General features: G+C 37.6%; 1 protein-coding gene across 4 annotated transcripts in view; it reads right to left on the bottom strand.

Moving 5' to 3' along the window:
- The window catches only part of DLC1 (DLC1 Rho GTPase activating protein), a 246759-nt gene that overhangs the window by 88085 nt on the left and 132559 nt on the right, over positions 1–26115 (bottom strand). The window contains exon 1 of one of the 4 annotated variants that reach the window (XM_032998944.2): positions 14265–14548. The exons of the other annotated variants lie outside the window; for them this stretch is intronic. Within the exon in view, the coding sequence (XP_032854835.2) occupies positions 14265–14379 (115 nt within the window). The 5' untranslated portion in view covers positions 14380–14548. Of the gene's footprint in view, positions 1–14264; positions 14549–26115 lie in introns of those variants that run through there. 4 annotated transcript variants of the gene reach the window in all.

Below are 26115 nucleotides of genomic sequence, written 5' to 3'. Positions count from 1 at the left end.
TAAGATTTCCTGTAAGACTGATGATGACCCTTCTCACTTTCTGTTTCAAGAGCAAGTGCGCCCAAGTGCCTGTTTTAATCTTGTCTTTAATTTAGTTATATGCCAGCATTCACACAAATGGGGAGAGAGAACAAATCCACACAGAGACTTCAGTGATGTTGCTTAATAGATAGGAGGTGTTCCCATTCCCCAGCTCTCATGGTGATTTAGAAACATGGAAAAAATTGAAACAAAAGACAAAAAGCCTCCACTTATCAGGTGTAAAATGCAGTCTGTTTTTCAAGAACTAGTATAAATTAATTTTGGTACCATTATACTATTCCTGTTTTTTATATTTTCCTCCTATATTTCTCAATAATATTTTATTGTCTTTCTCATGCTTTCTAGTTTGCATTAATGGTAAAACAGGCAGGTGTGCATTCTAACCTTATCGGCTTTGAGAATACAGGAAAATATAAATGGAAATTCTGGTTTACTCCTACATATAACCAAACATCTGTGTTTCTGTATAGCCAAATATTTCCTCTCCAGACAAGCCCTTTCCAGTCAAGCCCTTTTAATTCTATGAAGTGTGACCAGCAAACCAAATAACAACAATAGCAAATGTAATATGTACAGAACAGTAGACAGAGTGATATTTTAAATTTGACACTGTTTTTGTAATAAAAGCAATTATATGTATTTTTAGGCAGTAAGAAACTGTTATCAAAATATGCTTGTCATCTGTGGGGATTTTTTGCTATGTCTGTTGTGGTACTGAAGTTAACATTTTAACTGTACTGTCTTTAAAATACAGTCTTATAGAAATAAGATACATAAAAATCATGGTTTCTAACTTTTTTATTTAGCTAGTTTCTTTAAATACTCTTTCTTTTTTTTTTTTTTTTTTTTTTTTTACATAAATATTCCTGTTGGTCTAAGATCAGATCTCTTTCTTACAACACATTATACATTATAAAAGATTTCTCCCATTCAGAAAATGCCAGTTTTGCTCATTGTTATGAAACCTCTGTCCTCAAGCAAAACTTAATCTACAGCACGGTCACTATATCAAGCGATGTATTATTTAGGGGGTGCTCAGCACCTGTTCCAGTCATTGTACGAACACGTGGTTGTTGTCTATCTTTGGCTCAAACAATTTTGTACCTAATATTGTGAACTGGCCCCTGGCAGAAAACTGAAATGAGAATGAAATGGTGTGATGCATTGAAGACAAAAGAAGCACTGGAGTGAATGATCTTAAATAAAGGGGGCAGAGAAAAGTTAAATCCCTGGGGAGCTTTCCCCAGGTGGTGGATACTGAAACCTCATGTTTGAAATTACATCTTGCTGTGGTAGCTCCAAAGAAATGGAACCAGATGTGCTCATCATTACCCATCAGGCCACCATGGCAAGCTAATTTTGCCAAATAGCCCAAATATACACAGAGCTGTAATGACCTTTAATTCCTAACAGCTTCAGTAGATCTTATTAAAAGCAGTGGTGGGCTCAGGGATCAGAAACTACTGGTTTCAACTTTCAAATGGGCTGTCTGAGGATGCTAACCCCAGTGACATTACAATATAAGATGTCTTATGAGCTAAAGAAGTATTACAAATACTACTAATTAAAAAATGGAAAAAGAACATGGACTTGTGAAAGAAGTAAAACAAGTTTCTTTGCAATCATTTTTGCTTTTTGCAGTCTGAGAAGAAAAATAAAGAGAGGAGACTTATTAAACACATAGATCTGATGGTATAATAGTTAGAACAACACAGGAATTCAGATAGTGGGATACTGGGACAGGAATTAGGTTTTATAGTCACCCATAAAAGCTGCAATGGTAAGGGTACAAGTTACAAGCTATTCTATGTAGGCTTGCTGAATTATTTCTACTGATGTTGGTTGGAAAGATTAAGAAATGTAGACTATCTTTTTATTGATCTTTGAAATCTCATCAAAATACCTATCTTCAACTTGTTCATGTTCTTCTGTTGGACTACATTCTTTCCTTAGTGAAATTATTGTTGCTTTCACATCAGCAAAATTCCTTGCTCCTAGTAAGTCATAAGCTATTTAAATTCCCTGCAATGAAAAAGTGTTTCCATTTGAGATCATCTAACTTTATTGCATCATGTCCAATAGCCTATTACATGATACTTACAGAACTTGCTAAGCTAAACTCAGGTTAGCACTATATACTATTCAATCAACAAACTGAGATGTTTCATTTCTAATATAATCTCTTATTTTTTAATTTTCACAGAGTGTCCATTCTTTCAACTGTTTCAAACTCCAGAGGATTATACCATAGATACACACTGGTCAGATTCAGTAAGGTTAAAATACCATGGAACATAACCATGCATATACTTCACTGCACTTCTACATTTCTAACATGTACAGAAGGAGGTATCTTTTGAAATTATACAAAGTAAACATATGTAATATTTTACCATGTCAGGTTGCTGGCCAAACCCTTATAGCCTATAGATGACAACATATGCCCATAAGAAATGGAACAGATTTTACCAAGTACTTTCAAAGAACAGACTCAAATTTAAAAGTGGCTTCAAGTTCCCTTAAAAGCTGCCATGGCTGGGAAATGAGCCAAGGAGTCTGTGTTTCTGTAATAGTTGTGCTGATGCCAGCGATAGATATTTGTGCAGTTATTTTCCCTCCTGCTTGAAGTATCTGAGTACTTGCTTGAAGGTCCTAACACACTACAGATATTTTTATCTTCCAATGAACAAAGATGCAAAATCAAATTATAGAAGCTATTACTAGAGTATGAAAATTCAAAAAATATATATCTGAGTTCTTTAAAATAAAATAAAATAGATAGCTTTCTCAAATAATGTACAAGTTACTGTATGAGATTTTATGGCATTTATAATGTAGAAGGTTAGAGCTGTTGATCATCATAGTCATTCTGACCCTAGAAAAGGAACCATGGCTATTCCATATGCTCTGAGATGCAAAAAGATGAACTCTCAGTGTACCAGCAAAGAGCTCTCAGAAGACTCTGGAATCATCCCAAAATTGGACCTATAGCTAAAGAAGAATCATTTGTAGAGAACCTTAAAAATTCTGACTACAGGATTATTTTTGCTTAAGAATTCTTCTTATCTCATTCACTTCACCGTATCATAGAAATCCTAAAGGCCAATCAACATACCAAGAGTCATACATATATCTGTTTATGTATGGACTGTATGTACTAATATATACTAGATTGAAAAAATCACATGGAAATACCATCTTCTTTTTCTTCATTGATACAACTGTGAAAAAGCCTCAAATTCTGGCTACAAGATTGAATGTCAGGATTTTATCAATAGTGTAAATCTCATTAGGTTCTTAGGTTTCTAAAATATGTGGTGTGAAGAATATGCTCAGAACTTTTGTATTAAAGAGCTGGAATTATGAATAATGTAAATTCAGCAAATTCTTACAGCAGAAAACCAAACAAATACATCAACATAAATGTCTGATTGCAATCTGGTTTCTCCTAGTTCTGCACAATGAGAAATATTTAGGCAGCACCTTCTCATGTTAGGAACAAGATTAGACTTTTGCTTCTTCAGATCCAATGCATGAATCTCTGTCACTGCATCATCGGTTAAAAGCAGCAAGAGGCAAAATCAGTGTTCTGCTCGACTTATGCAACTGTCCTCAAAATTTCTACCCAAGGGTTCTTTGCCTTTTGAAATGTACCAAACTTTTTTTTTTTAAATCTGAACTCTCTCTCTTCCAGCAAGATCACTCAAAATTTTTTATTTCCTCCTCCCCACCCCCCACAATTACTGATTACTCTTTAACAACCTAATTGAGAATAAAGCAAATCTCTCTTTACCAGGATGCTCAGGAAAGTTTTAATCTGCACTGTAAATCTTTATGCTTCCTCAGCACTTTAGTACATGGTTGTGTACAGCAGTGTTCCCTGAAGTTCATCTCCATGTAGGGTTTAACAAAACCCAGAAATATTTATTGAACTACTGATCAGCAGAAACATCATGATAGATGAATCTCACACGCTTGAAGCCTTAATTTGCCATCTTTAAATGAAAGTGTTTGGGATGAACAGAAGTTGGTGAGAGCTGGTATATCAGGGTGGTATATCAAGGCAAACACAACACACCAGGAAGCTGCGTACCTGTCTGAGGGCAAAGTAGAGATGTTTGACAAGTGGCAGATATGGAGAAAAACCAAAAGATTGAGACCATGCTTCTTCGCAGCAGCCTTCTGGGAACAATTCACAGCCGTGTCTCTGTCCCCTCAACTCTGAACACTGACTGCAAAGATGTGCAAACGACATTGCAAAGCACAAGTGCAGATAAAAAGACATGTTATACAAAAATCATGGCTGGAAGAAAATTGCTTACTGCCTAGCCTACAGAAGTGAAACTTTCTTTTATATATTTCATGGATTCAGCTGCTTTGAAGAATGTCAGTTTAATACACAAAGTAAAAGCAAACAAAAAAATCTCATACATTTAATGTTATATAAAGTATATACCAGACAACAGAAATGTCAATTTTCCTCAGTCTTATGGACCAGAGGCAGTTTAATGCCTTGAGATGTTCTGTCATGACTGGCAGCGACAGACAAAGGCACGTGCCAAACCTCTCTTGTGTGTAGCTTACCAGGGCAGGCCAGTTGTTCAACTCGGGTGGCAGATACTTTGCTACTGTAGGATGGCTGCCAAAATAGAGCTTCATCATCAAGTAGCAAGACTAACACAACAGAAACTCTGAAACGATGCTGCAAAATTTGAACATGAGCTTCTCAGAATACTGATAGAGACTTAAAGCCTTTTGGAGCATCAACAGAGAGAAAAAGACAATTAATCTAAAGCTGAACAGTTTTGTGTTGGTTCTGTCTTCTCTCTGCCAAATGAAGTTGTATTGGTACACAATAGAGACCTGAAAAATTGAAAGCACAAGACAAAAACAAAATGCATATTTTCCTTTGTCCCTATGTCTTTTCAGTAGTCAGCTTACTATTGGTCAAGTTCCATCAGAAAAATGTGCAAAACGCTTACCCCTATTTGCCAGAAACTGCAAAACATAAACCACTCTATATAATCCAAAAGCTACCATCATGGATGGGCATTATTCTATTATCACATAAGAGGACATGAGAAATTAAAGACGCAACTAAAGTCAAATCACATGAAAGACTGGGAGTGAAGAATTAAGATGAAGTCACAAAATCATACCTTGCAACCTCTATACACATCTGGTCACAACTTTTTAATGCATCACATTCCTTCTCAGATCTTACTACCCGCTTGTGTTACACATGTATTTTTTTCTGCTGTCCAAGTAATTGACTGGTTAATTGCTATCCATTTCTTATTTTGTTTATTCTTTTTTGTATGTTTGTGATGTGGTTTGAGCTCAGAGGGCAACTGAGCACCACACAGCCGCTCACCACCCCACCCCCACCACCCCCTCACCCCCAAGCACAGGACAATTTGTTTTACCCCTTGCAAGGAGAATCTGCATAAACATTCCTCTCCTAATATTTTTATTAGCTGCCTCTGTATAAGACTGACACAGATCTATGCATATTGAGCACCCTCAGACAAACACATCCATAACTCCAAAAATAAACTATACTGCCAGTTGACCTTTTCACAGTCTGGAAATACTGATACCAATGAGAAACCTCTAGTACAGTGAGATACTTCCTGCACTGGGAGAATCTGGCCCATTTTTTCTCTCTTCCACAGAGCCCTAGCTCTCCATGGGTTCCTGTAAGCTGGTAAATGTGGCACTGCAGGAGGAAGCTCAGTGGACTGACAAATTCTCTGCCTGTGCTGATCTGAATGACTGCTGCTTTTTTTTGGGTATGTAATAAATACATTCATATGGCTTCTGAATTTATCTGCTCCTACTGAGCACTGACAGTGATTGTTTTACAGTTTATAATCTCTACAAAATAGGACTTTTAAAATCTGTTTTTTACACATTGATAAGGATGCTGTAATATTTAGTGAATAACAGTATCAATTAATCAGTGTGCTCTGATGTTTCTCTCTCTTTCATCCCTCTCCCCAAATTTAACTTCATAGTTACATAAAATACCAAATACAAGTTTAGTCAGTTTTTGAAAATCCACTTCAGCCTATAATGGGATGTGCACTGCAAGGGAAGCTGTTCTGCCAACACTGATTATATTTTCAGTGGGAAAAAGCTGAAGGAACTAGCCTTTGGAAATGATTGAAATTCTTGTAAGTGGAATTCTATCATATAAAATTAGCGAACATATAAAACATTTACTGCCACAGAGTTATTATACAGCTGCTTGGATCTATATATATATATTTTTTTTTTTGTGCTCCGTTTATTGCCAACATATTCCTTAGAAGAAGTATTCAGCTAGTTCCTAATATGTAGCCTACAACATAACTGGGTTCTCTCCTGTGTCTGCTGCAATAGTGGCATTCCCTCAGAGTAATATATATTCTCTATATAGCAATTAGGTTTAGGCATGATTGTAAATGAAAAGTTCAGAAGGTTGACATTAATATTATCTTATGTCATTATTTCCTGTTGTCTTCATAGCTTAACAAGTTTACTCTTAGGTTAGAACATAATTACCAAATCATATAGCTCATTTTTACTGAAAATAGCAGCTCGACAAAATGTTTCCTATCATGTGGGGCTGACCTTCCCACAGGCTGCATATCCTGGAACAGCACATTGTAATAAGAGAAATCAGTTATTTTGGATCAAGGCCAAACACTAATTTAATTTCTCTGGCTGCCCCCCTCCTTTCCAGCTCTTCTCCCCTCTCTCCCCAGTAACACTCACGTATGTGAGTTGGAGTTAAGAAGTTGCAGTTAGTAAACAAAACAAAGAAAAAACTGCTAAGAAGTTAATGAAAACATCAGTAAGTCATAGCATCTGGATCTCATCATCCACCTCTGACGTAAGGAAGATGTCCAGATGTTAGCAGAACTGTAGCAGTTGAAATATTTTGTGAGCAAGGCTCCCTCCAAACAATCAGACGCAAAGCAGTTCAGCATTTTCAGCAGTTTCTAGGAATGTTTCAAATATATAATGATCTTTCAGATGTGCGAAATGTCTGCTCAGTGCTGAAAGAATATACAATCTGGGGAGCTGGTTTGGGGAATTGGGAGCCCCTGCTTTTTGGAAGTGCATACAAATGTTCAAAGAGCAGGAGAAGATGAGGCCTCCTGGTTTTCTGTCATAGGGACTTCTTGCAGAGACACAATGCTGCTTATCTTGTGATATCCAGTGTTTAAGACTAGAGTTTCCACAATGATGAATTATGAAACTGAGCCCAAAGAGAGCAGACCATAATTTTCATCTTTCTCACTCATTTTTAATCTCCGTCTGACAGCATGTACCACATACAAGGCTTGCATGCTGAAAAGTATAAATGATGAAGCTAGTTTCCTAACAGGTGGTTGCCAGGTGTATTGGTTTTTTCCTTCCCCTCATGCCCAAGCTGCCTGATGGAACGGTGTTGTTTTTCACATTTGGGTACTCATTCTCCATTTATAGAGCAAAACAACTGCTCAGTTCCTCTCAGACATATTTTGCAGGCTGCTCTGGGTGTGCTCCCTCCCTCCTTGGCCCAAGCTTATAAAGAATCAGTTTGGAGTCCCCAAGAAAACAGCAAAGTTATCTCTAAAAATTCCTAATTGCTGAAGTGTCCTGGGAGTGAATTCCTCTTATGCACATCTCTCAAAACCCAGGCACAGGACAGGACATGGGCTTGCTGGCTGATTGCTGCTGTCCTAGAATTGGCTATGATGACTATGGAAAAACAAAATGCTGAAAAAAGGGTGTATTTCCATAATCCCCTCCAGCTGTTGTAACTTGAATGAATGAGGATTTTGTAGAAACCACTTTTATAATATGCTTAGCATACTGTGTACTTCTTATTGTAAACTTGGACAAAATAGTGCCATTGTTGTTCCTGATTACAGAAATGATGGTGGAGCTCCATGAAATAAATGTTCTAAATTTCACTAATGGAGGAAAATGTGAAAGGCATAAATAAATTTTTCCAATTGTCCAGTCCTCCAACAGTGTAATTCAGCTCTGCCATATGAAAATATCCATTATAAATATCCAAGGTGACAGAGTATGTGCACTTTCTTTTCCTTAAGAGTACTCCAACCTCTGTTGGTATCAAACGTCAAATTAGAAACACAAGGGTGTTGGAAACAAGACATTCCAGCAGCTGAAAATAAACAACACCAGAATCATGCTGCAGGCAGCTACAATCTTTCTGTCACTTCTCTACACTTTCATACAGAGTGTGAGAAATTAAAAAGTAGAACATGGAATAAGGAACTAATGATACATTTAATTCCAAATGCCACTTGAATGAGGATTTTGACTGAAGGACTTTGCCTTAAATGAATTCCAGTCATTCCATGATAAAAGCGCCAGTGTTAAAAAAGGCATATAATAATCTACATATCTTATTGGAAAGTTAGGGTGGCAATATTTTTGAAAAATAGACAAGTATATGCTGTATATCAAAAGTATTATTTCTGATTGCATTTGATGTCTGAATTTGAAAGGTGTGAAGAATTATAAATCACAAGAATGAAACTGGTATGATCTCCGTATGTTCTCCAAAAATTGCTTACACTTCAAGCTTGTTTAGTAATTACATGGATAACAACAAAACTCTTGAGCTCTCTCAAAGGGAGGAAGCTTCAACATGATAAAGATATTTAACCATTCAACCAAAAAGAAATTAATATTTTGCACTGGATATGCTATACTTGCTTTATTACACAAATATCTTCTTTTGTTATCAGATAATTATTGTTTTGTGTTTTCCTGTTTCTTTTCCATAAATTACAGTCTATTTACAAATACATATAAAATCCATATCTGATCATTCTCTAACTCATGGAAGGTGGCTGATTTTGATATTTCTATAAATGCCTGAACAAAGCACCAAACCTATAGGAGGTTGTCTCCAGATCAGGGATCAGTAATTTCCTAAAAATGCTGATATAACCAAACAGTGATATTTCTGAAACTATACATCAAGTGGTCTCAGGTTCTGCAACATACCCATTTTTTAAAACCTTATTTCACCTACACACACTGTAAATCTTCCTTCAATCTCAGAGCAAAGCAAACGCTTAAACCAGGAATTTCTCTTCTGCATGAGTATAAACTTTAGGGACAGGTAAAATGTGATGCAAGACATTTTACCTTAACCTGGGGCTTTAAAACAAGGATGAAAATTCCTTTTTTTACTTCCTATAGATAGCCATATATATGCCTGGAAGTATAAGCAATAGCTAGGAATTTTTTAGGAATGAGTAAGTCCTGTACTCACAGATGTTGCAATCCATAAAAAGGCGTGTTTGAAGACATCAGAGTTAAGGGGAAAGTCTAAGAGAAAAGAGCAATTACAAACTCAATGGAAATATAGGCATGCTGATAATGGAAAACAAGTTAGCCATCAGCAAGAACAGATAGTGTGTCACAGATGCTCCCAATGATCCTAGACAAGTTTTGTGAAGATTGATACGGGCAGTAACTTAAATAATTACATAATTCTACCTAATTATCATAAACTAAAAATGAAAATGTCTAGTAAAAGGGGCCTGCAGAGAAAGTCTTCATAAGTAGATTCAAAATTAACCCAGCCTTCATTAAAAACATGAAAACCAGATAAAAGCTGAATTCTAGTCTTCTGAAGGGAATCTAAATGGAAAATAATTGTTTGATTTTCTGCAGTCCCAGAGTTCTCTCTGTGGCTGCATTTTTATCAATAGCTTACAAAGACATACATAATCTTTCCAGATGATTCAAACACTAGAAAAGTAGGCATAATGAGAAGTGATCTGTAACAGATCTTTGCAAATGAGTCATTTTTCATTTCTTTGTCAATTAACAGAAAACAAAACCAAGAAAAACAAGGGAGCAAGGGAAGCAAAAGTCCACTTTCTTTTTAGTGGGCCAAAAGGTACAAAATGTACCTGAGGCAAATGAAATATTGTGAAGTTTTAATGCACTTTAATGATGAAAAAATTGACATAATTGAAAATGATAAATTGTAAGTAGGTAAGTAAATAATATAACTTCAAATATAAAAGTTGAAGATTTATTTTTAAAATACCAAATAAGCAATGCCTTTCCCCAGGCTGTCTATGACTAAGCCACTGCAGCAAAGCTGGCAGTAATTCACCAAACTTAGACTACCTACACATTTTTTTTTTTTTTGGTCTATAATATCAGATATTTCAGAGAACAATTTAGCTTTCTCATAATTGAAAAAAAAAAAAAAAGAATAGCAGTAGAGTTTAATTTAGTAAAAACTAAAAAGTAAAATTACTAATTTTTTAGTTAAAAAATTACCAATTTAAATTTAAAAAAAAAATTAAATGTGAGGCATATAAGTAGTCAGTTGTACTGTCTGACCATGTTTTCTAAAAGACACTGGTGAAAACGAAAAATCCAAGATCTTTTAGTCATGTCATATGGTGGACATAATGGGTCTTAGTACAATGCAGATAAATGCTACTTTGGGTCATTTACAGTCTATCATGCAGATAATCCAGACAACAATGGAGGCACCAGGAGAAATCTGTCTACAATGTTTTGAGGATATGTATGTTTCAGAGCTGAGGATGATTCCTGCATGCTCTGGGGAAGCTCACTGTGTGCTGCTGCTCTTCTTGTGCATAAAATCCTTGTCCCTATTGGGAGGCCTGTCCGTTGAAGAAGCCAGAAAGTGCTTCCCTTCTCAGCTGAGGATATTGACTGACATCAGTCAGGGGAATAAACTGGGAATTCCCAAGAAAACATTTCTATTTCTTGTGAACGTAGTAACAGGAAAAGTTACAATTTTAATATTGCCCATTTAAGCAATCTGGCAACTTGAGTCTCATTCTGTCCTCTCATTCTTTGTTGTTCATTCCATTGCCCCAAATTGTATCCCATCTCTAGTGGGCATTTTTGATGTCCTAGCAACTGAAAACGCTTCCATTGTGTTTAGTGATTTATTTAGTGATTCATTTTCCACATTTTAAGATCACCAGACATGACTATAAACATGTGTCTAGATTTTCTTTGTCTTCATAAACTAAGAGAGAGGAGAAAAGACACTGAGTGGAAAACCATGAGCCATGTTGTCGTCAAAAGTAGTTTGACCATGATGTAACTATGCCAAGCTGCAACTCACTGCCCCTCAGGACAGGTATTTTATAAATATATACCATGTTTATACAATAGCAATAATATAGTATAATAATATACCATATTTATACAGGTGTTCTTAGCCTCAGCTGGCTGAACCATAGGCTGTCCATCTAATGAGATGTGATGAGATGGCATACACAGTAACTGAACCCTGGTTTTAGGATTCAAAAAGTATGTGAGGATGCCACTCTTTGGTACTCTACTGTGGCTGGCGTGGGACAGCACGCAGAGGTGATCCAAGAGGCAAGTCCATATTTATTTACATCACTTTACTGTGCCCACTCAAAATCAAAGTATCTTTACCTACAGCCTTTTACTTCCATGCCATTTTAATAGAATTTTACATGTTAGTCTAAGGCTGACGCTACCTTTTTTGTGTGTCATTAAGACTACATGATCTAATGGAAAAGACATTTTCCATTATATTTTCTCAGGGTAATTATAAGAGGTAGATAGTACTGCCTGCTTGATGATTGTATCAGATTATATTGCATGATTTGCTATTTCTGTGTGCAGGCTGGCAGGTTTCTTTAAAGGCAAAACATTTTTTGGATTACTTTTTATTGAATACGCCATGGAGAATGCATATTTCACATTTTATTCTTTCTTTTGCAAATATCATGTGCTTTTTTTAGAGGTGTGTCCTGAGAACACAAATTGCTGATCTAAGTGGATTTCTTATTTCAGTGTCATGACCCTTCTTTACCATTTTTAGGTAGTCAGCAGTTTAAACTGCTGATATTCCAGAGCACAAACAGAACAGCAACACAACTTGTTGCTGTTTTGTTTCTCTTCCTGAACCTGTGTTATTCATGAAGTACTTTCATGAATACATCCTGATATCTACACCGAGTACTGCACTGCTTACTGGGGGTTTAGTCTGATGATTTTCTGACTTTCTGAATGACAGCAGCCCAAATATACTAGTGGACTGACAAGGCTACATCACCAGCACAGCCTGGAAAATGGAACTGTCACTGCTTTTAAGGGTCCTCTAACATCTAAGCCTTGTATTGATAAAAACTGTGATGGCTCATAACCATCTGCCAAGTAGAATAAAAACATGCCAACCCTTATCAGCGCAGTTAGAGAGGCTAAAGGGTTCATGTTCACTCCTCGTTTCTAGGAATGTGACAGAGTCTCAGGAAATATAATTAGCAATTGTCTATCCCCCAAATATTTGACAATCATATGCAAGGTTAAATATATACATTTATCAAGGCCTTTTTTTCATCCTGATAAAACCTGCATATTTTCATATGTAGGTCACATACAGAAGATATAAATTACATGTCATTGCATGCTTTCCTATGTGAACTGATGAGAGGAAAACAATTTTACAGAAGACAGTTGGTAGTAGTTGTCTTATGTGGACACAGGCCAGAGGTACTTGGAGTCTGTTGATGCAAATGCCATTCTGAATTTCACTATAAATTAAAAAGCTTACTTCAAAGCATTCACATAAACATCTCTAGCAGGTGTAATGGAAACAAATGCCAGGGTAAACAAGTGTCCAGCTGACGAGGCAACACACAGATTAAACAAAGGCGGACTTGGCCCCACCAGCTTCCCTTTTATAGATTTGTGTAACATCCATGCCTTTTTAATCAGAATTTCTTTCCTCTTGGTACTTCTTCCAGTGGAGTTTCATCAACATCCTGAACATCAGGACCTGTGAGTTGGCTGCTTCTCTGTGTCTTTCAGTCTTCAAGCTACCAAAGAAGCTCAGTTTTCTAACACACCTTTTAGAAATGAAATGGACTGTTTGCCCAGTTCAGTTTGCCATGGCAGAGAGGTTAATGTCCAGCACTTTCACAACACTGCCATGTTTGTGACTAACTGCTGAGTGCTAAAGTAAATGTAACGTCCCCATCTCCTGTGACCATGAGGCGTTACTCTGAAACAGTGGTAAAGCTGAGGTCCTCTGCCCAAGAAACTCACTGTCCTTTTCCATCTATGGGAACAGGCACAGAATTTATCCAGCTACTGACACAGTGGACAGAACAAGGTTTTTATGAGTTGCTCTAATTTAAAGCAGATTTTTACCCCCATGTTTCTTTATAGACCATGGTCACTCATTGCCTGATTACCTGATGTAATCAGTTTTGGAATCGACGTGCCCTCACAAATGTCTGTTATGCACTTAGCTGCTCTTATTTCTCCTAAATATAAGCGCAGGAGAATGATGTAAAAGTTCAGTTTACATTAGTGAACCATACGGTCTGCCTCTTGGTCATCTCATCCTTGATCTTATCATTATGCACATTTCTCCCCCTCTTTCCCTCCCCCCTGGGACAAAATGCCCTCACTGTAAGTATACAAACAAACCAAAGTGATCCCTCTGGCATGTCACACCCATTGTGCATTTCTATTGCCTTTTCTGAAACCTCTAAATGCCACAATAATAAAAGTAACAACCCCAGCAGGGCGAATGAGAAGCATTCAGTCTAACAGACAGACAATAACAGAAGAGGAAAATAAAGCAAGTTAAATTATCTTCTCCTCCAGCCCTCTATTATGGTTTGCCTCGAGTTTCTGAGTATTTGCACATCAAAATAAAAATGTGAACTGTAACCATATAGCTGTCTGGTAATTTATATCTCAGAAGCCTAGCTCTGGCATACCTGACACTCACTTGGAACTCACAGCACTGAAAGCCTTGCCAGAGGAAATACCAGTAATCGCTCAGTGCTCAGCCCAGATATTCCAACTGACACACTCCTTGGCTGCAAAACACTCCGTAACGCAACTCACTGAAGCACATCACAGCAGTAAAGCATAGGGTCTGACCTAACAGCAAAATAAAATGCTTCAGCACACTTCAGGCTGAAGAGTTTGCACCATAATATCGGACCAAAATTCACTGCTCCTTTTCTCTTGACTGATGTTTATCTCATTTAGTCAGAGTCCCACCATAGGCATAGCACTGAAGTAACATGACACAGAAACAAAAGGCTGGAGAAATATTTAGAGGCGATATTGCTACATTATGCAAATGATACTACTAATTACCATTATTGATTATGGTCCCTTACAAATCCTAAAATATGCTTATGTAATGTCCTTCTCACCTGCTAGGCGTCTGTCTCTCGTGTTTTTCCAGATAACATCCAAGGCTCTAGCAGTGGAGTCCCTGATATGATCACTAAATGATCTTCTCAGAGGGGCTTTCACTGGGTGATGCATAATGCAGATCGATCACACATCCAGAGTCAAATGGCTGTAGCTCAGCCCCAGGAAAAAGGGCATTCTTTGCTCGAGTATCTGTCTGAATTTCTCTTCTCCAGGCAGGCAGGTTGTTACTTTATATAATTTGTCATCAGCCTTGTGGAGCTTTTCCTTGAAGAGTCAGGCATTGCAGTTCTCACTGCGGATGCAGGAAAGCTCAGACTGCAGCCAGCCTACTGGAAAGCTGCCAAAATCTTACATCTGGAACAGTTTACAAATGAGCTAACGATACAGTCATTTAGATTTGGGGCTTTATTTGTGGATATCTATAGGATTCTAGCTTCCTGTTTAATCAAATAACTTACCAGGCACATACTTGCATGCTCATTTATTAGGATAATATTTCCCTGCTTAACTGATATTTCAGGTAATCTTTCATGTTTTGACATGAAAAAGGTAAGAAGTAGAAAAGAGATAAAGTAATTTTAAGTATCTGCAGTTCAGGTATTTTATTTTGTTACCATATTTTTCTTGCATATCACCCTATCTGTGGCACAGAATAGGGCCTGATTCTGAGTTCCCTGTATGTAGTATTTCATGCCAATGCAATAATGAAGGGATGGAAATACAAAAATGGGAGGAAAAGGGAAGAAGAGAAAAAAAGAGAGGGAACTAGGCCTCCACATCTTTGCTGAATGGAGACATAAGTTCCCATATGTAAAAACTTTATATGTGTAACTGAGATTAATAGTCACAGTAAATGAAGCCATTTGACCTTGCTTATTTTGACCTTTTTAGCTGATTACTATATCCTGTGGCTTCCCGGAGGGAGGGAGGGAGGAATAAAGGGATAGCTCAGACTCTTTTCCTTCCCAATATTATGTATGGCAATGTGTGAAGAGGTGAAAGATCCCAGCCTAAAAACCTAATTCCTTTTGTTATCAGGAAAGGCAAACACAGTTGAACAAAGCTGTCTTCATGTTAGTTCAAGGTGGAGTTCAAGGTGGAGTCCTTAATTTTTACAGCAACTACAGCTGTTAAAGTCAGGTACCACTATTTTCTTCAGAAGTATTATGTTATCATTAAAATTGATTGACTAACTTCTCGCAAGGTTGGCACACACAGATCGAATTACAGAATCGCAAGTTTCAGCCTGTGAATATCCACGCCCTTTGAATTCCCTCCTATGAGCAAAACAGTTTTTCTTTTCATTCTATACTAAAAAATGTATTTTACACTTTCTTATTTGTTGCAACTTTTTTCCAGTGCCTTCTCAGTTCCCTTCATTTTCACTAGTCCTCATTTCCTTTAAAACAAATCATGATCTCATTCTGATAATGAAAAGAAATTTACAATTGTAATAGTGTAACTGAGGGAAGAATTGGCTCACCATCTATTTAATGTAGATCATAATTTCTTCCAACCTAGGCATTTGTCTTTTATTTTTATAAAGCATCTGCAAACACTAATGTCCTGTGTACATCTTTGAACAAACCAATAGAAGCAAAGGATCTCTAGTTTGCAGTTGCTTTCCTCATTATAATCCTGCTACTTTTTGAGGCCAGATGGAGAAAGAAGTAGCCGGCTCTCTAGAGAAATTCAATATGATTACACACTCTTGAAATGTGTGGTTGTTTGTTGTTGTTTTTGTTTTGCTTTGTTTTGTTTTGTTTTAATTATTCTGGCAAAACTTCCTTGTAGAGTAAGTGACAATACTTACATAGGCAAATGCTGACATGATGACCAGATTGCAATATATCTTTCTATCTTTCTACTTTGAAACACATACACCCTGTTCAGGTGACATCTAGTGACCAGCTCAGAAGGGCACTAATTAATTTTTAAATGAGGACGCAGTAAGCAATATTTAAATCTGGAGCTGAATGTGTATACCTTCATATTTCAGCCAAGTACCACTGTCAGAGGAGAACAAAAGGCAATGAGGGAGAAGGCATTCTCATTGGATTTTTAACTACCAGTGGCTATGTCTACATTACCAACAACACAGCCCAGAAGGAGTGGATTTATACAGAAAAATAAATGGTACCAAGGTTCTGACACATCTCGAGGTGGGATTACTTTGAGCTAGGTCTGCCTGGGTCTCATGAGCTGGATGAATCCTGATAGTGGTTGGATATCACTGGTGCATTACCAGGGTGCATCTTCTGGCTTCATTTCATCTGAAAGCCATCCAGTTCACATGCTCCAAGACTGCTTGGGGATATAAACTGAAGGGCAGAGTGGGGAGATCCTTTTCAAAAGCATATGCCTAGTGCAGACTAAAATGTCAATAAACCCACACCCACTATTATTCATTTTAGCAGCTAACCCAACTTTTTAAAATGGAAAAATAAAAAGACAAATATATATATTGCTGATCAGGGTTTTATTATTTGAGAGTTATTGTGGGTTCTATTACACATGTAGACATGTCACAGCTCAAAATATTTAAGAGATTTGGTGCAAGCAGTTCAATGAAATGGGCTGGAAAATGTCAGAATGACCCAACAAAGGGAAAAGGAAGATAAAGATAAACTGTAACAAAGCAGAGGAAGATAGCTAAGGGAGTCTGCTTGCCTGATGTTACAACACATATAAACGGATAATCTAAATAAGACTGTGTAAAGAATTTAATTAAATGTCAGAAAATTCTTAATGGACCATGGACAGGAAAACAATTAGGTATAGGTGGGCTAGAAATAGGGATAGGAAATAAAAGGACATTAATTTTAGGGAGGTGTAGACTGAGAGATCTAAAGGCAAGACAGATAAAATCAAATATATACAACCAAAGAAGGAAATTTGAGATGCATGACATTCACTGTGGACATAAAATAAGAGGTTTCCATGTAATATGGAAGTATCAAATGATTTTAAATCATGTTAAAAGGGGGCATCGGAGCAGAGCTGTGTTTCAGTCTTTTTTCTTCCATTACTTAAATAACATCACTTGTGGAACAATGCACTCAGTCTTGGTCTGGATGTCTCAATACCCAACAGATGCTGAAAAGGCATCCTCAAAACCCAATGTGCTGGGATACTGGCAGCTGGTGGCATCAGGGCCACAGTGGCAGTGGCTCTTAGTTCTGTGCTGGGAAACATATGTGCATTCAGGGGAAAGGTGCTGAGCTGCCGGGGCTGCTGTGCCATTACCTGATACTCATGTTGAGACCCCTACACTGCACCTCAGGCAAGCTCCTCTGGCATCCCCAGACATGGCTCTGTGTTTGGAGAAACGCTACTGCCCAAATTATACCTGCTCATGTAAAGATAGTTTCTCTTTCAGCTCAGACGTATTCCCTCTCTCTTTGCAGGTGTAGCTGTTTGTGGGGAGACATCTACCTGAATCACACACCTGCAGTCACCTCCAGATTGCTTGTATGGAAAAGCTTTCTCCATTTTTCTGGGAAACTCATGCTCACAGTCTGAACTGGGAGAGGATGCCACTGATGCCAAGCACATGTGTACAGACCTCAGCTGGTGAATCTATGATGTTGGTCATATGGATGTATTAGATTAATTTACAGGGAAAGGTGTTAAAACAGTTAAACTGGAGCACTGGGAATGACATTAAAGGAAAAAGGTTTTAATGGTGACATTTATGGATTTACAAAGAAAATGGCAAAATACTTTTGCTGCTCTATTCAAAAATGTACTGGAAAATCTCCTGAAAGCAAGTATCTTCTTTTAGCTGGAAAATGGCCTATGCACGCTTCTATATATCTACAATTCAATTAGCTGTATACAGGTACTACAGCAAAACGCATGCAAAAATAAGCAAAATCCTAACCCTAACCAGCATCTAGATAAAATCTATGATACAGCTCTATCTCTTGGCTTCACTGTGTCTGAAAACTTAAGAAAGACCACCAACAGGCACAGGTTTTGTGTGGTGATCACAGTCACAATGCAGGTGATACTCCAGCTATCTTCTAGATTTATTTTACTTTATTCAGTATTTTCTGTTCAATGGCTGAGATGAAAAAAAAAAAAAAAGAAATTTTTATGCTCAAAAGGTAAACTGGATGGATCAACAAATATCTGTGCTGGGCTAAAAATAGTATGACAGGAATCTAAAGGAGAGGGATCTGTTGCTGACAAGAGGGGAATGCATCAGCCAGTGTTCAGGGAGAAAGGTGACAGTACACCCTCAGGAAAAAGTCAGTGGTGCACACGTGAGGAGATGCATGCATGCCCAGGGAAGAGTCTTTGCGGAATTCCAGAGGCAAATATTTATAAGCATCACATCCCTACCTGCCTGCCTGGAGCCAGGCTGAGCCCTGCCCTCCCAGTGTTCCCACCAGCCAAGATTGGCCCCCCCACCGCTGCTCCCAGGGCAGCATCTTTCCTGTTACCCAGTCCACCTCGTGACTGCAGCCACTGACTTCTTCCACTTCTCTTTTCAGAATAATTTTTGAAATGTCTTGTTATTGTAAGCAAAGCTGTGCTTCTCCAATCTTCCTCTCAAGGCTGGATCTATGCATTTGTAAAGTGCCATTCATCATTCTTAAACACATCGTTTTTAAACCAGTCAAGGGCAGAAGGCAGAGGCTAATTCCTTATACCTTACTACTCCTCAGCAGTTCAAGCTGAAGGATCTAAGCTTGCCAAACATATCTGTTTTCTGTCCTTTAGCAGTTCTGCCCATACTTTGGTCTTCAAAGATAACATTAAAGATCCTTTTCCTCTTTAAGGCAAAGAGCAGACAGAATTCATCAGGTACTAGGATGGACGGGAATGGTGATCTCATTTTCAGTTCTGTCAACATCCAGCTCCTAGGAAGTAAACAGTTATGCAAGCCTCACTCTCTTCGGGCTTGCTCAAAATACATCAACTTCCTTTTTGAGTGTTTACGAATGTGCAAATTCTTATGTTTATCTCTATTTCATCTTGTGATTCTGGCCCTTGAGTCTGGAAGGATGTATGCATCGAAAACATGCATAGCCAGTCAGAGACACATAATTTTTTAAACATGCTGCCAGTTTGAGCTTTGCTGTGATTTCCATAGGGACTGTGACAAACGGTATGGCAAATCCAGACCATCTTCACTGTGTGGTCTATTCAGCTTACCTGATCTGATGCATGACACCATCTTTCCCATGGTTACAAAAACAGAAAAGTAATTCCATAACTCTCCAAAAGTATCTCAAAACAAAAGAGGGATTTGAAATCAAAATTTTAGGTCTAATTAAAAATGCTTGCTGGGTACGTAGCATGTGTCATTGTTTCATCTCTCAGCAGATGTCTCCAAATGCTATCTAGGAGACCAGAACAAGAAAGGAGCCCTTTGAATTTTGACTTTGACGTGTGCTGCTTTCCACAAGAAAATCTGGTACCACAACATCTGCAGTATCTGAGAAATCTGATACATATCAGAACTTTAGACAAGAAGCAGCCACCAATCAGAGCAGACTGTAAAGATTTAGATAAATTCCTATGGAAAGACAGACAAATAAAATGTACTTTGTTGAAACAGAAGAGTTTCAATAGAAGCTTGACAAAGCCACATCTTTATTCAATTTGATTTGGTTTTAAGAAAATAAATCTCTATTCTTCAGTCAGATAAGGTAAAAATATTCAGAAGTTTCATTTAGCACATAGATGTCCTTTTGTAAGGGTGCAAACAGCTGGGCAATTTGTCTCTCCTATGCACTACTTTCCAGTGCTCAGCTTTCCCCACACCTCTTCAGGAGCATCCCTGGGATCAGACTGCAGGTGGAAGGACTTGACCTAACAGTGGCAGCCACACTCTGCCATCATCATTTCCTCTCTCCCATCATGGGAGGAAGGGGGATGTGTATGTAACACTGTGGTATTTTCAAAGAGACACTTTAATGAAAAAATCCTTCCATGATAAGTTTTGGGGTTTTTTGTTCCAAATTGAGAACAAAAAATTCAGAATGACTTTTTTTTTTTTTTTTTTTTTTTTTTTTTTTTTTTTTTTTTTCTTATTTCTTACACTAGGAGTGAAAATCAGCACATTATAGAAGCCCAAATCTCCACATTTGGAAGGCAGGCAGGGTAGGTGCTATAGTGAGGAAGACTATTCTCTCTTGACATGATTTGGTCTCCTACTTACATGGTACTAAGGGAGAACATTAGGATTCTTTCTCATGTCAAATGTCACTGCATGATATAGATGAAAAGAAGTAAAAGTGAAGATTAGTCATTGATCTAAAAAAGTGGAGAACAGGTTGGAAGTCTTCCCAGACCATAAACTGAATTTGTCTACTGATTTGTGTATGATGCTCTCTCTTCTTTACCCTCTCCATTTCTTTTACTCCTTTCTAAACTCCCTTACGAATTATTCCTTTCTGCTGTTTTTCTCTTCTACCTTCTAAAGACTTCTCCGTCATGCTTTGTACAGTTTAATCCCCATCCCTGCCCCAACTAAATCCTTCTCCATCGTCTGGCTTCTGGTTCCTATGGCTGGCTATTCTTTGTGTTGCTCCCTTCACCCCTCCATTCTGGGGTGGGCAATGACTTGCAAGCGTTTTGTGCCGGTGGGAGCATTGCTGTACTGGACAAAACAGACTGGAGATACTCTGCATCCTGATTTCAGCAGGAGCTGCACATAAGATAATAATGAAAGTTTGAGTGGTTGCTGCAAAGGTGCCGACGATGGGAGTACACAACTCAATCCTACGTTACTACGTGTTCCACCATATTCTGTTCTCAGAAAAGTGCCCTGTGACACATGTCAACACCCTGTAGTTAACCTTTGAATAGCCTAGGAGCTAAAATGGATGCAGTCTGGAGAAGAGATAGTAAGACATATAACAGAGAAAGTCTCCTGAGCTTCCTCCATGGATGGTAAGAGTGAGCTGCCTGCTGTCCCTCTGTTGTCTGCAGAGATGTGGGGAAGCCCCAGGGACAATCCTCTCCAGGTGACAATCATTGCCTCTGTCAACACTGTTTTTGTAAGCTGTGCAGGCTATACCCTCATGACGTGGCCCAGACCTATATTTTTGAACAAGCAGCATGTTTAGTCAGAAAGAAAATGCACAAAATCCACCTTCCCTAGCAGCAGTCCATGGTGCAGACCACAACTGCTGTTGCTTTCATGGATTTTTCAATATCTAAACATTGAAAACTTCTCATGAAACACTGAGAATATCTTGTCAAAATATCTACCTTAATTGCATTTTGTTGTGTAATAAATACATGCTGATGGGTTTATGTAAACTGAGTAGTTTTCTATTATACATTTATGAGTTTTAAATTAAACATGATCTGAAATAAACACTAGCAATATTTAGCAAATGTCATGGTGTGATTATGGCCCTGCTTTGCAAATAGCCCCATAGATTAATTGGAGTTCTGTGTACTTAAAAGTGTAAGCTTATCTGGTTGTTTCTGAACTGCTGTCTCGCTATCACTGTGTGCTCCAAAAATAATAAATAAACCAATACAGAAAAGCAGAAAACATTTTGAATCACAGCCATAAATACAAAAAAATAGTAAGTAATTAAATAATATGAAAGAAGATATAATTCCAGTTTCAGATGTACATTGTTCCATATTAACCCATTTTCTGATGTAACTGGTTAAAAACTATCCTTACATTATTAAAAAATCCAGTCTTGCCCCTGCTGCCAACTTATTTTCTGAAATACTGAATGTTAATGAGAAAAAAATGGGACATTAGTAAACACTGGTGCCATAGTTTAAAATTCAAATGAGAAATGAAGTGTTAAAGCTTCATTCTGTTTAGCCATATGTGAGGCACCTGCTTAGAGAAGTTTATGGAAGTATTAATCTGTAAGTGTCCAAACACTTCCAAATACCTAACCTGAGCTGTAGAACTTTCTCAGCTATATCTCTTTTATACAGAATAGTTGATGGCAATAAGCTGTGAACTGAGATTAGTTTTCAACATTAGCCATCTGTTATGCTTTATCACAGCAAAATAAGAAGCAACATTGTTTCTTCTCCCTTCACAGTGATGTGACATGAAAATGGACCATACTGGGATATACTTTTGCTAGCTGAGTAATACATTACAGCTTGAGTGATCCCATCAGATGGATTAGGGCAGGATGAATAAAATTTCACAGAGTAAGATACATGGCCTAAGGTACTTCTTTCTTTTTAGTGGAAGTACAAATGTGGCTTTATGCGAAATTGCAATAATAAAAAATGCAGATCCCACTAAAAAAAACCCCAAACCAAACAGCCCAACACCTCCCAAACAAACAACTCCCTATTGTTACTCCCTAAAAAAATTCTATCTCTGTAATTGTCTTTCATAATTAGCAATTTTCCTTTCTTGTCTTCTGTTTTTTCTCTCTCCCACTCTCCCTCTTTCCTGTTTGTGTTTACTAAGACAGTGAGCTCCTTGAATTAAAGATCTTCCTCTTCAGACATCCCTTGTACAAAACGGAACAATATAAACAAGATGTTAAAGCAACAAAGTCTTTGAGCTTGTCTGCAATGACCAACATGAAGACTGACTGTGAATAAAACCAATTTTCTTGTAAAACATGATTAGATGAGTTTAAAATAATCTAGAGGTGGCTGGCTGGCTGGTGACTGTGTACAGAGCAGCGAGCAGCATGGGAGTGTGGGGAGTGTTATGTGAGCCGGACTCACCTAAGTCAGAGGGTGAGCAGGGAGATAATTTAGAGTACGGACTGAGATCATTCTAAACGAGAGATCAAAGAGCAGCAAGAAATTTTAAACCAAAGAAAAAGTCCCAGTGCTTGCAGGGTGAGATGGAAAAAGCTCATTCCTGAGAAGATTTAGTGAGGTTTAGGGGGCTCATGTAAGTTGCCTTCATTAGTACTGCCCTGTGTAATGTGTGTTTTATTAAGTGATGTAAAGAGGCTGCTCTGTCCTCCCCTCCTCCTCGCTTCTCATCCCTGCTGATGCCATTGTAGCACTGTGAAACACAATCTCTATAGGTTTGTTTGTCATGAAGACAAGCAGGTTGTAACCCTCCCTGAATTGCTGGTCTGTGGCCTCAGTGGCAGAGAAAACAGGGGAGAAAATAGAATTTTCATAGGAAGTGATGACATAGGAAGTAGGATCCAAACTGAATTTAAACTTTTGTACAGGTATTGGAACAGACCCTCAGTAGCGCTCAAGATTTCACTAATTAAAGCACTGCTGGACAGTTTGTAAATAGTAACTTCTTGCTCCATTTTTGTGCAAATGTTTATTTGAATAGTTAGATTAGGGATTTATTTTGAACACTGTCTAACGTTCTCAGACTCTGGGTTTCAATTTCTGGTATCTGCCATGCTTTAAATGTTTGTCCGGAGCTGTCTGTGCCAAAAATTCTTTGAGGTGCTTTATTTAGGTGTTCATTTTAAATCCAGTTCTTTGGATAAAATGAATGAAAGGATATGTTGTTTTCCTGATGTTGAAAAATTCTAGCAAGTTTTCCTTAAATACCTGATAATGATTTGGTACAGGAATTTTCTCTTTTGTAGACATTTTTTATTAAAGTTTTCTGAAAGTCAGTTTGTTGTAGCCATTGGCAAGCCACTGAGAAACTCTATTTCACAGCAGTTCTGCAGTGTTGGATGTTAGTGACCAACAGCTCAGAACATATTTTCTCACCTGGGGTATGTACAGCTTGGGAAGTCTTTACAAACACAGCTCGGGGCTGCTGCCAGCCCAGCAGCAGGTTGCCTGAATGACAGAACCCATCTCACCTGGGCTTTTATGGACTCCACTGCTTCATCTCACAGAAGGGTGGAAGATGGTCGGTTCCTCATCAAATGTAAAAGGGAATGAGAGAGCTGTGCTGGGGTCAAGAGTGAGATTGGCATACACAGCTTTGTGAAGCAGAAACAGGAACAGAGGGAGAGAGGCTAGGGGAGGAGACAGAAAGCGTATCTGTCACCTACTGTAGATTTAATTGCATGCTTCCATTAGGCAATTAAAATTCAGTGATTACATAGCTAGTGAAAACTCTCCTTATGTCCTGCTCTGATGGATTGGAATAAATGTTGGAATGGAATAAACATAATTTTAAACAATTACCTTCTTTTGCATTGAACAGAATTTTCTTCAGGATATTTGCTATAATTATATTACTTTTTTTTTTTTTTCTTTTAATAAAAAAAGAAAAACTGTGATACTCTATTAAGTGTTGCATGATATTTTGTAGGATGCCTTTCTTCTGGAGTTCGTTGTTTCAACTGATGTCTTGCAGTAACTGCTGATTACAAGTTCTAGAGACTAATCTTTAAGAGATAAAGAATCTAATGTTTCACTTTACCTTTTGTAAGCTTAATGTATCACAGATGTAAGTTAAAGCTTTGTGGGGATTGTCAAACATAATTATTCTGAAGATTAAAGAAGTCATCGTATCACCAGAAAGATACATTCTGTTATCCATAATAAAACCTTTGTGAATAATGAATGTACACGGCACACCTTAAACACAAAAGAAACCTAAAACTACAGCTAAAGTTATTATTAGATGTTAATGTTTCATATTTATCCTGTGAAGTTAGCAACACTGTTAAATGAGTTTTAAATGAGACACTGGTTTGTTATTCTAGGAATTGGATTTCTTCATATCTTTACTTAATTTACTTCACAGCTAATCAGCCAAAATTGCTTCTGCATGCACTTTGCTCTTCCTGCTGGCATGTGATTTTAGACATGGCACATTGGCCCTCCAGAGCATCACTACAGTGCATGGAAAATCTTCACTTAGAATCAAGGCTACTACACTGGCATTGAGGGCTGTCTGGGGAAGAGTAATGAGCTTGAAGTAGCTGGTTTTGGGACCAGGAGGCTGATAGACTACAACAGTACTTAGCCTAACTTTTAGGTCCTGAGAGTAGCTACTGGCTGGCAAGGTTGCTATTTTAGGAGGCCATTTCATTATTACATGTTTAGCAAACTCTGCACTTCACAGACACAAAACCAAGGTGAAAATGTGAACCTTGTGTTTGTAGGACTGACACCCTGACCTGTGTTTTTACTATAGCTCTATATCTGATCTAATACTGTTTTATTGTCAAGTCAAATTATTATTTTGAAAAGTAAGAGATATATGGTGGTATTCTCATATGAACCTCGTCTGCTCTGGTCTTTTTCAGTCTGAAAATACTGTAGTCATTTGTTAAAAAGATATCTGGATGATGAGGTGAGTTACATAGGAGAACCTAAAATTCTGTTTATTTTCAGTGTACTTAAAGTTATCAGAGGCATCATTACAATACTGAATTTATAGAGTTCTTAAAGAAAATAGGAAATATGTATCTTGCACTAAGGTTCAATGCAAGATATTAATGATTCTGGAATATTCAAATTTAGGCTTTGAAAAAATGTGAATCTCTAAAATAGCAGCAGCAACACATACATGGAAAAACTACTTACAAATCTGTATGTACACTAGAAGCAAGTAAATCCAAGTGTTTCTTTAAGCGCTTCATAACAAAAGGAGTAAGGGAAACACAGAGCAGGCAAAACAATGGAGAAATTATTTCATATTTATGAATAGATGGTATAGAAATTCCTAGGAAAAATATGGTAATTGGAAGAAGGGAATAAAACACTCCCCAAAGAAGTTGAGGGAGCAAACAAACAAGAAAAAAAAGCCTACACCTGAGATTGAAAGGTTAAAGTAATATTTTAAAAGGATGTTTATTAAAAATGAAGTATTGCCATAATGGTGAAAGGATATATATCTCAAATGTTTGACTGAGAAGTGTGGTAAATTTCTTCTTCAGTATTCCTGATATTTTAATCATAATATTATCTATTTTTCTTACTTATATAACAGAAAAAACA

The sequence above is a fragment of the Tyto alba genome, unplaced genomic scaffold, assembly GCF_018691265.1.
Source record: "Tyto alba isolate M040663 unplaced genomic scaffold, T.alba_DEE_v4.0 Super-Scaffold_6, whole genome shotgun sequence".
In the NCBI taxonomy this organism is placed as follows: domain Eukaryota; kingdom Metazoa; phylum Chordata; class Aves; order Strigiformes; family Tytonidae; genus Tyto; species Tyto alba.
This window is presented reverse-complemented; position numbering and strand designations above follow the sequence as displayed.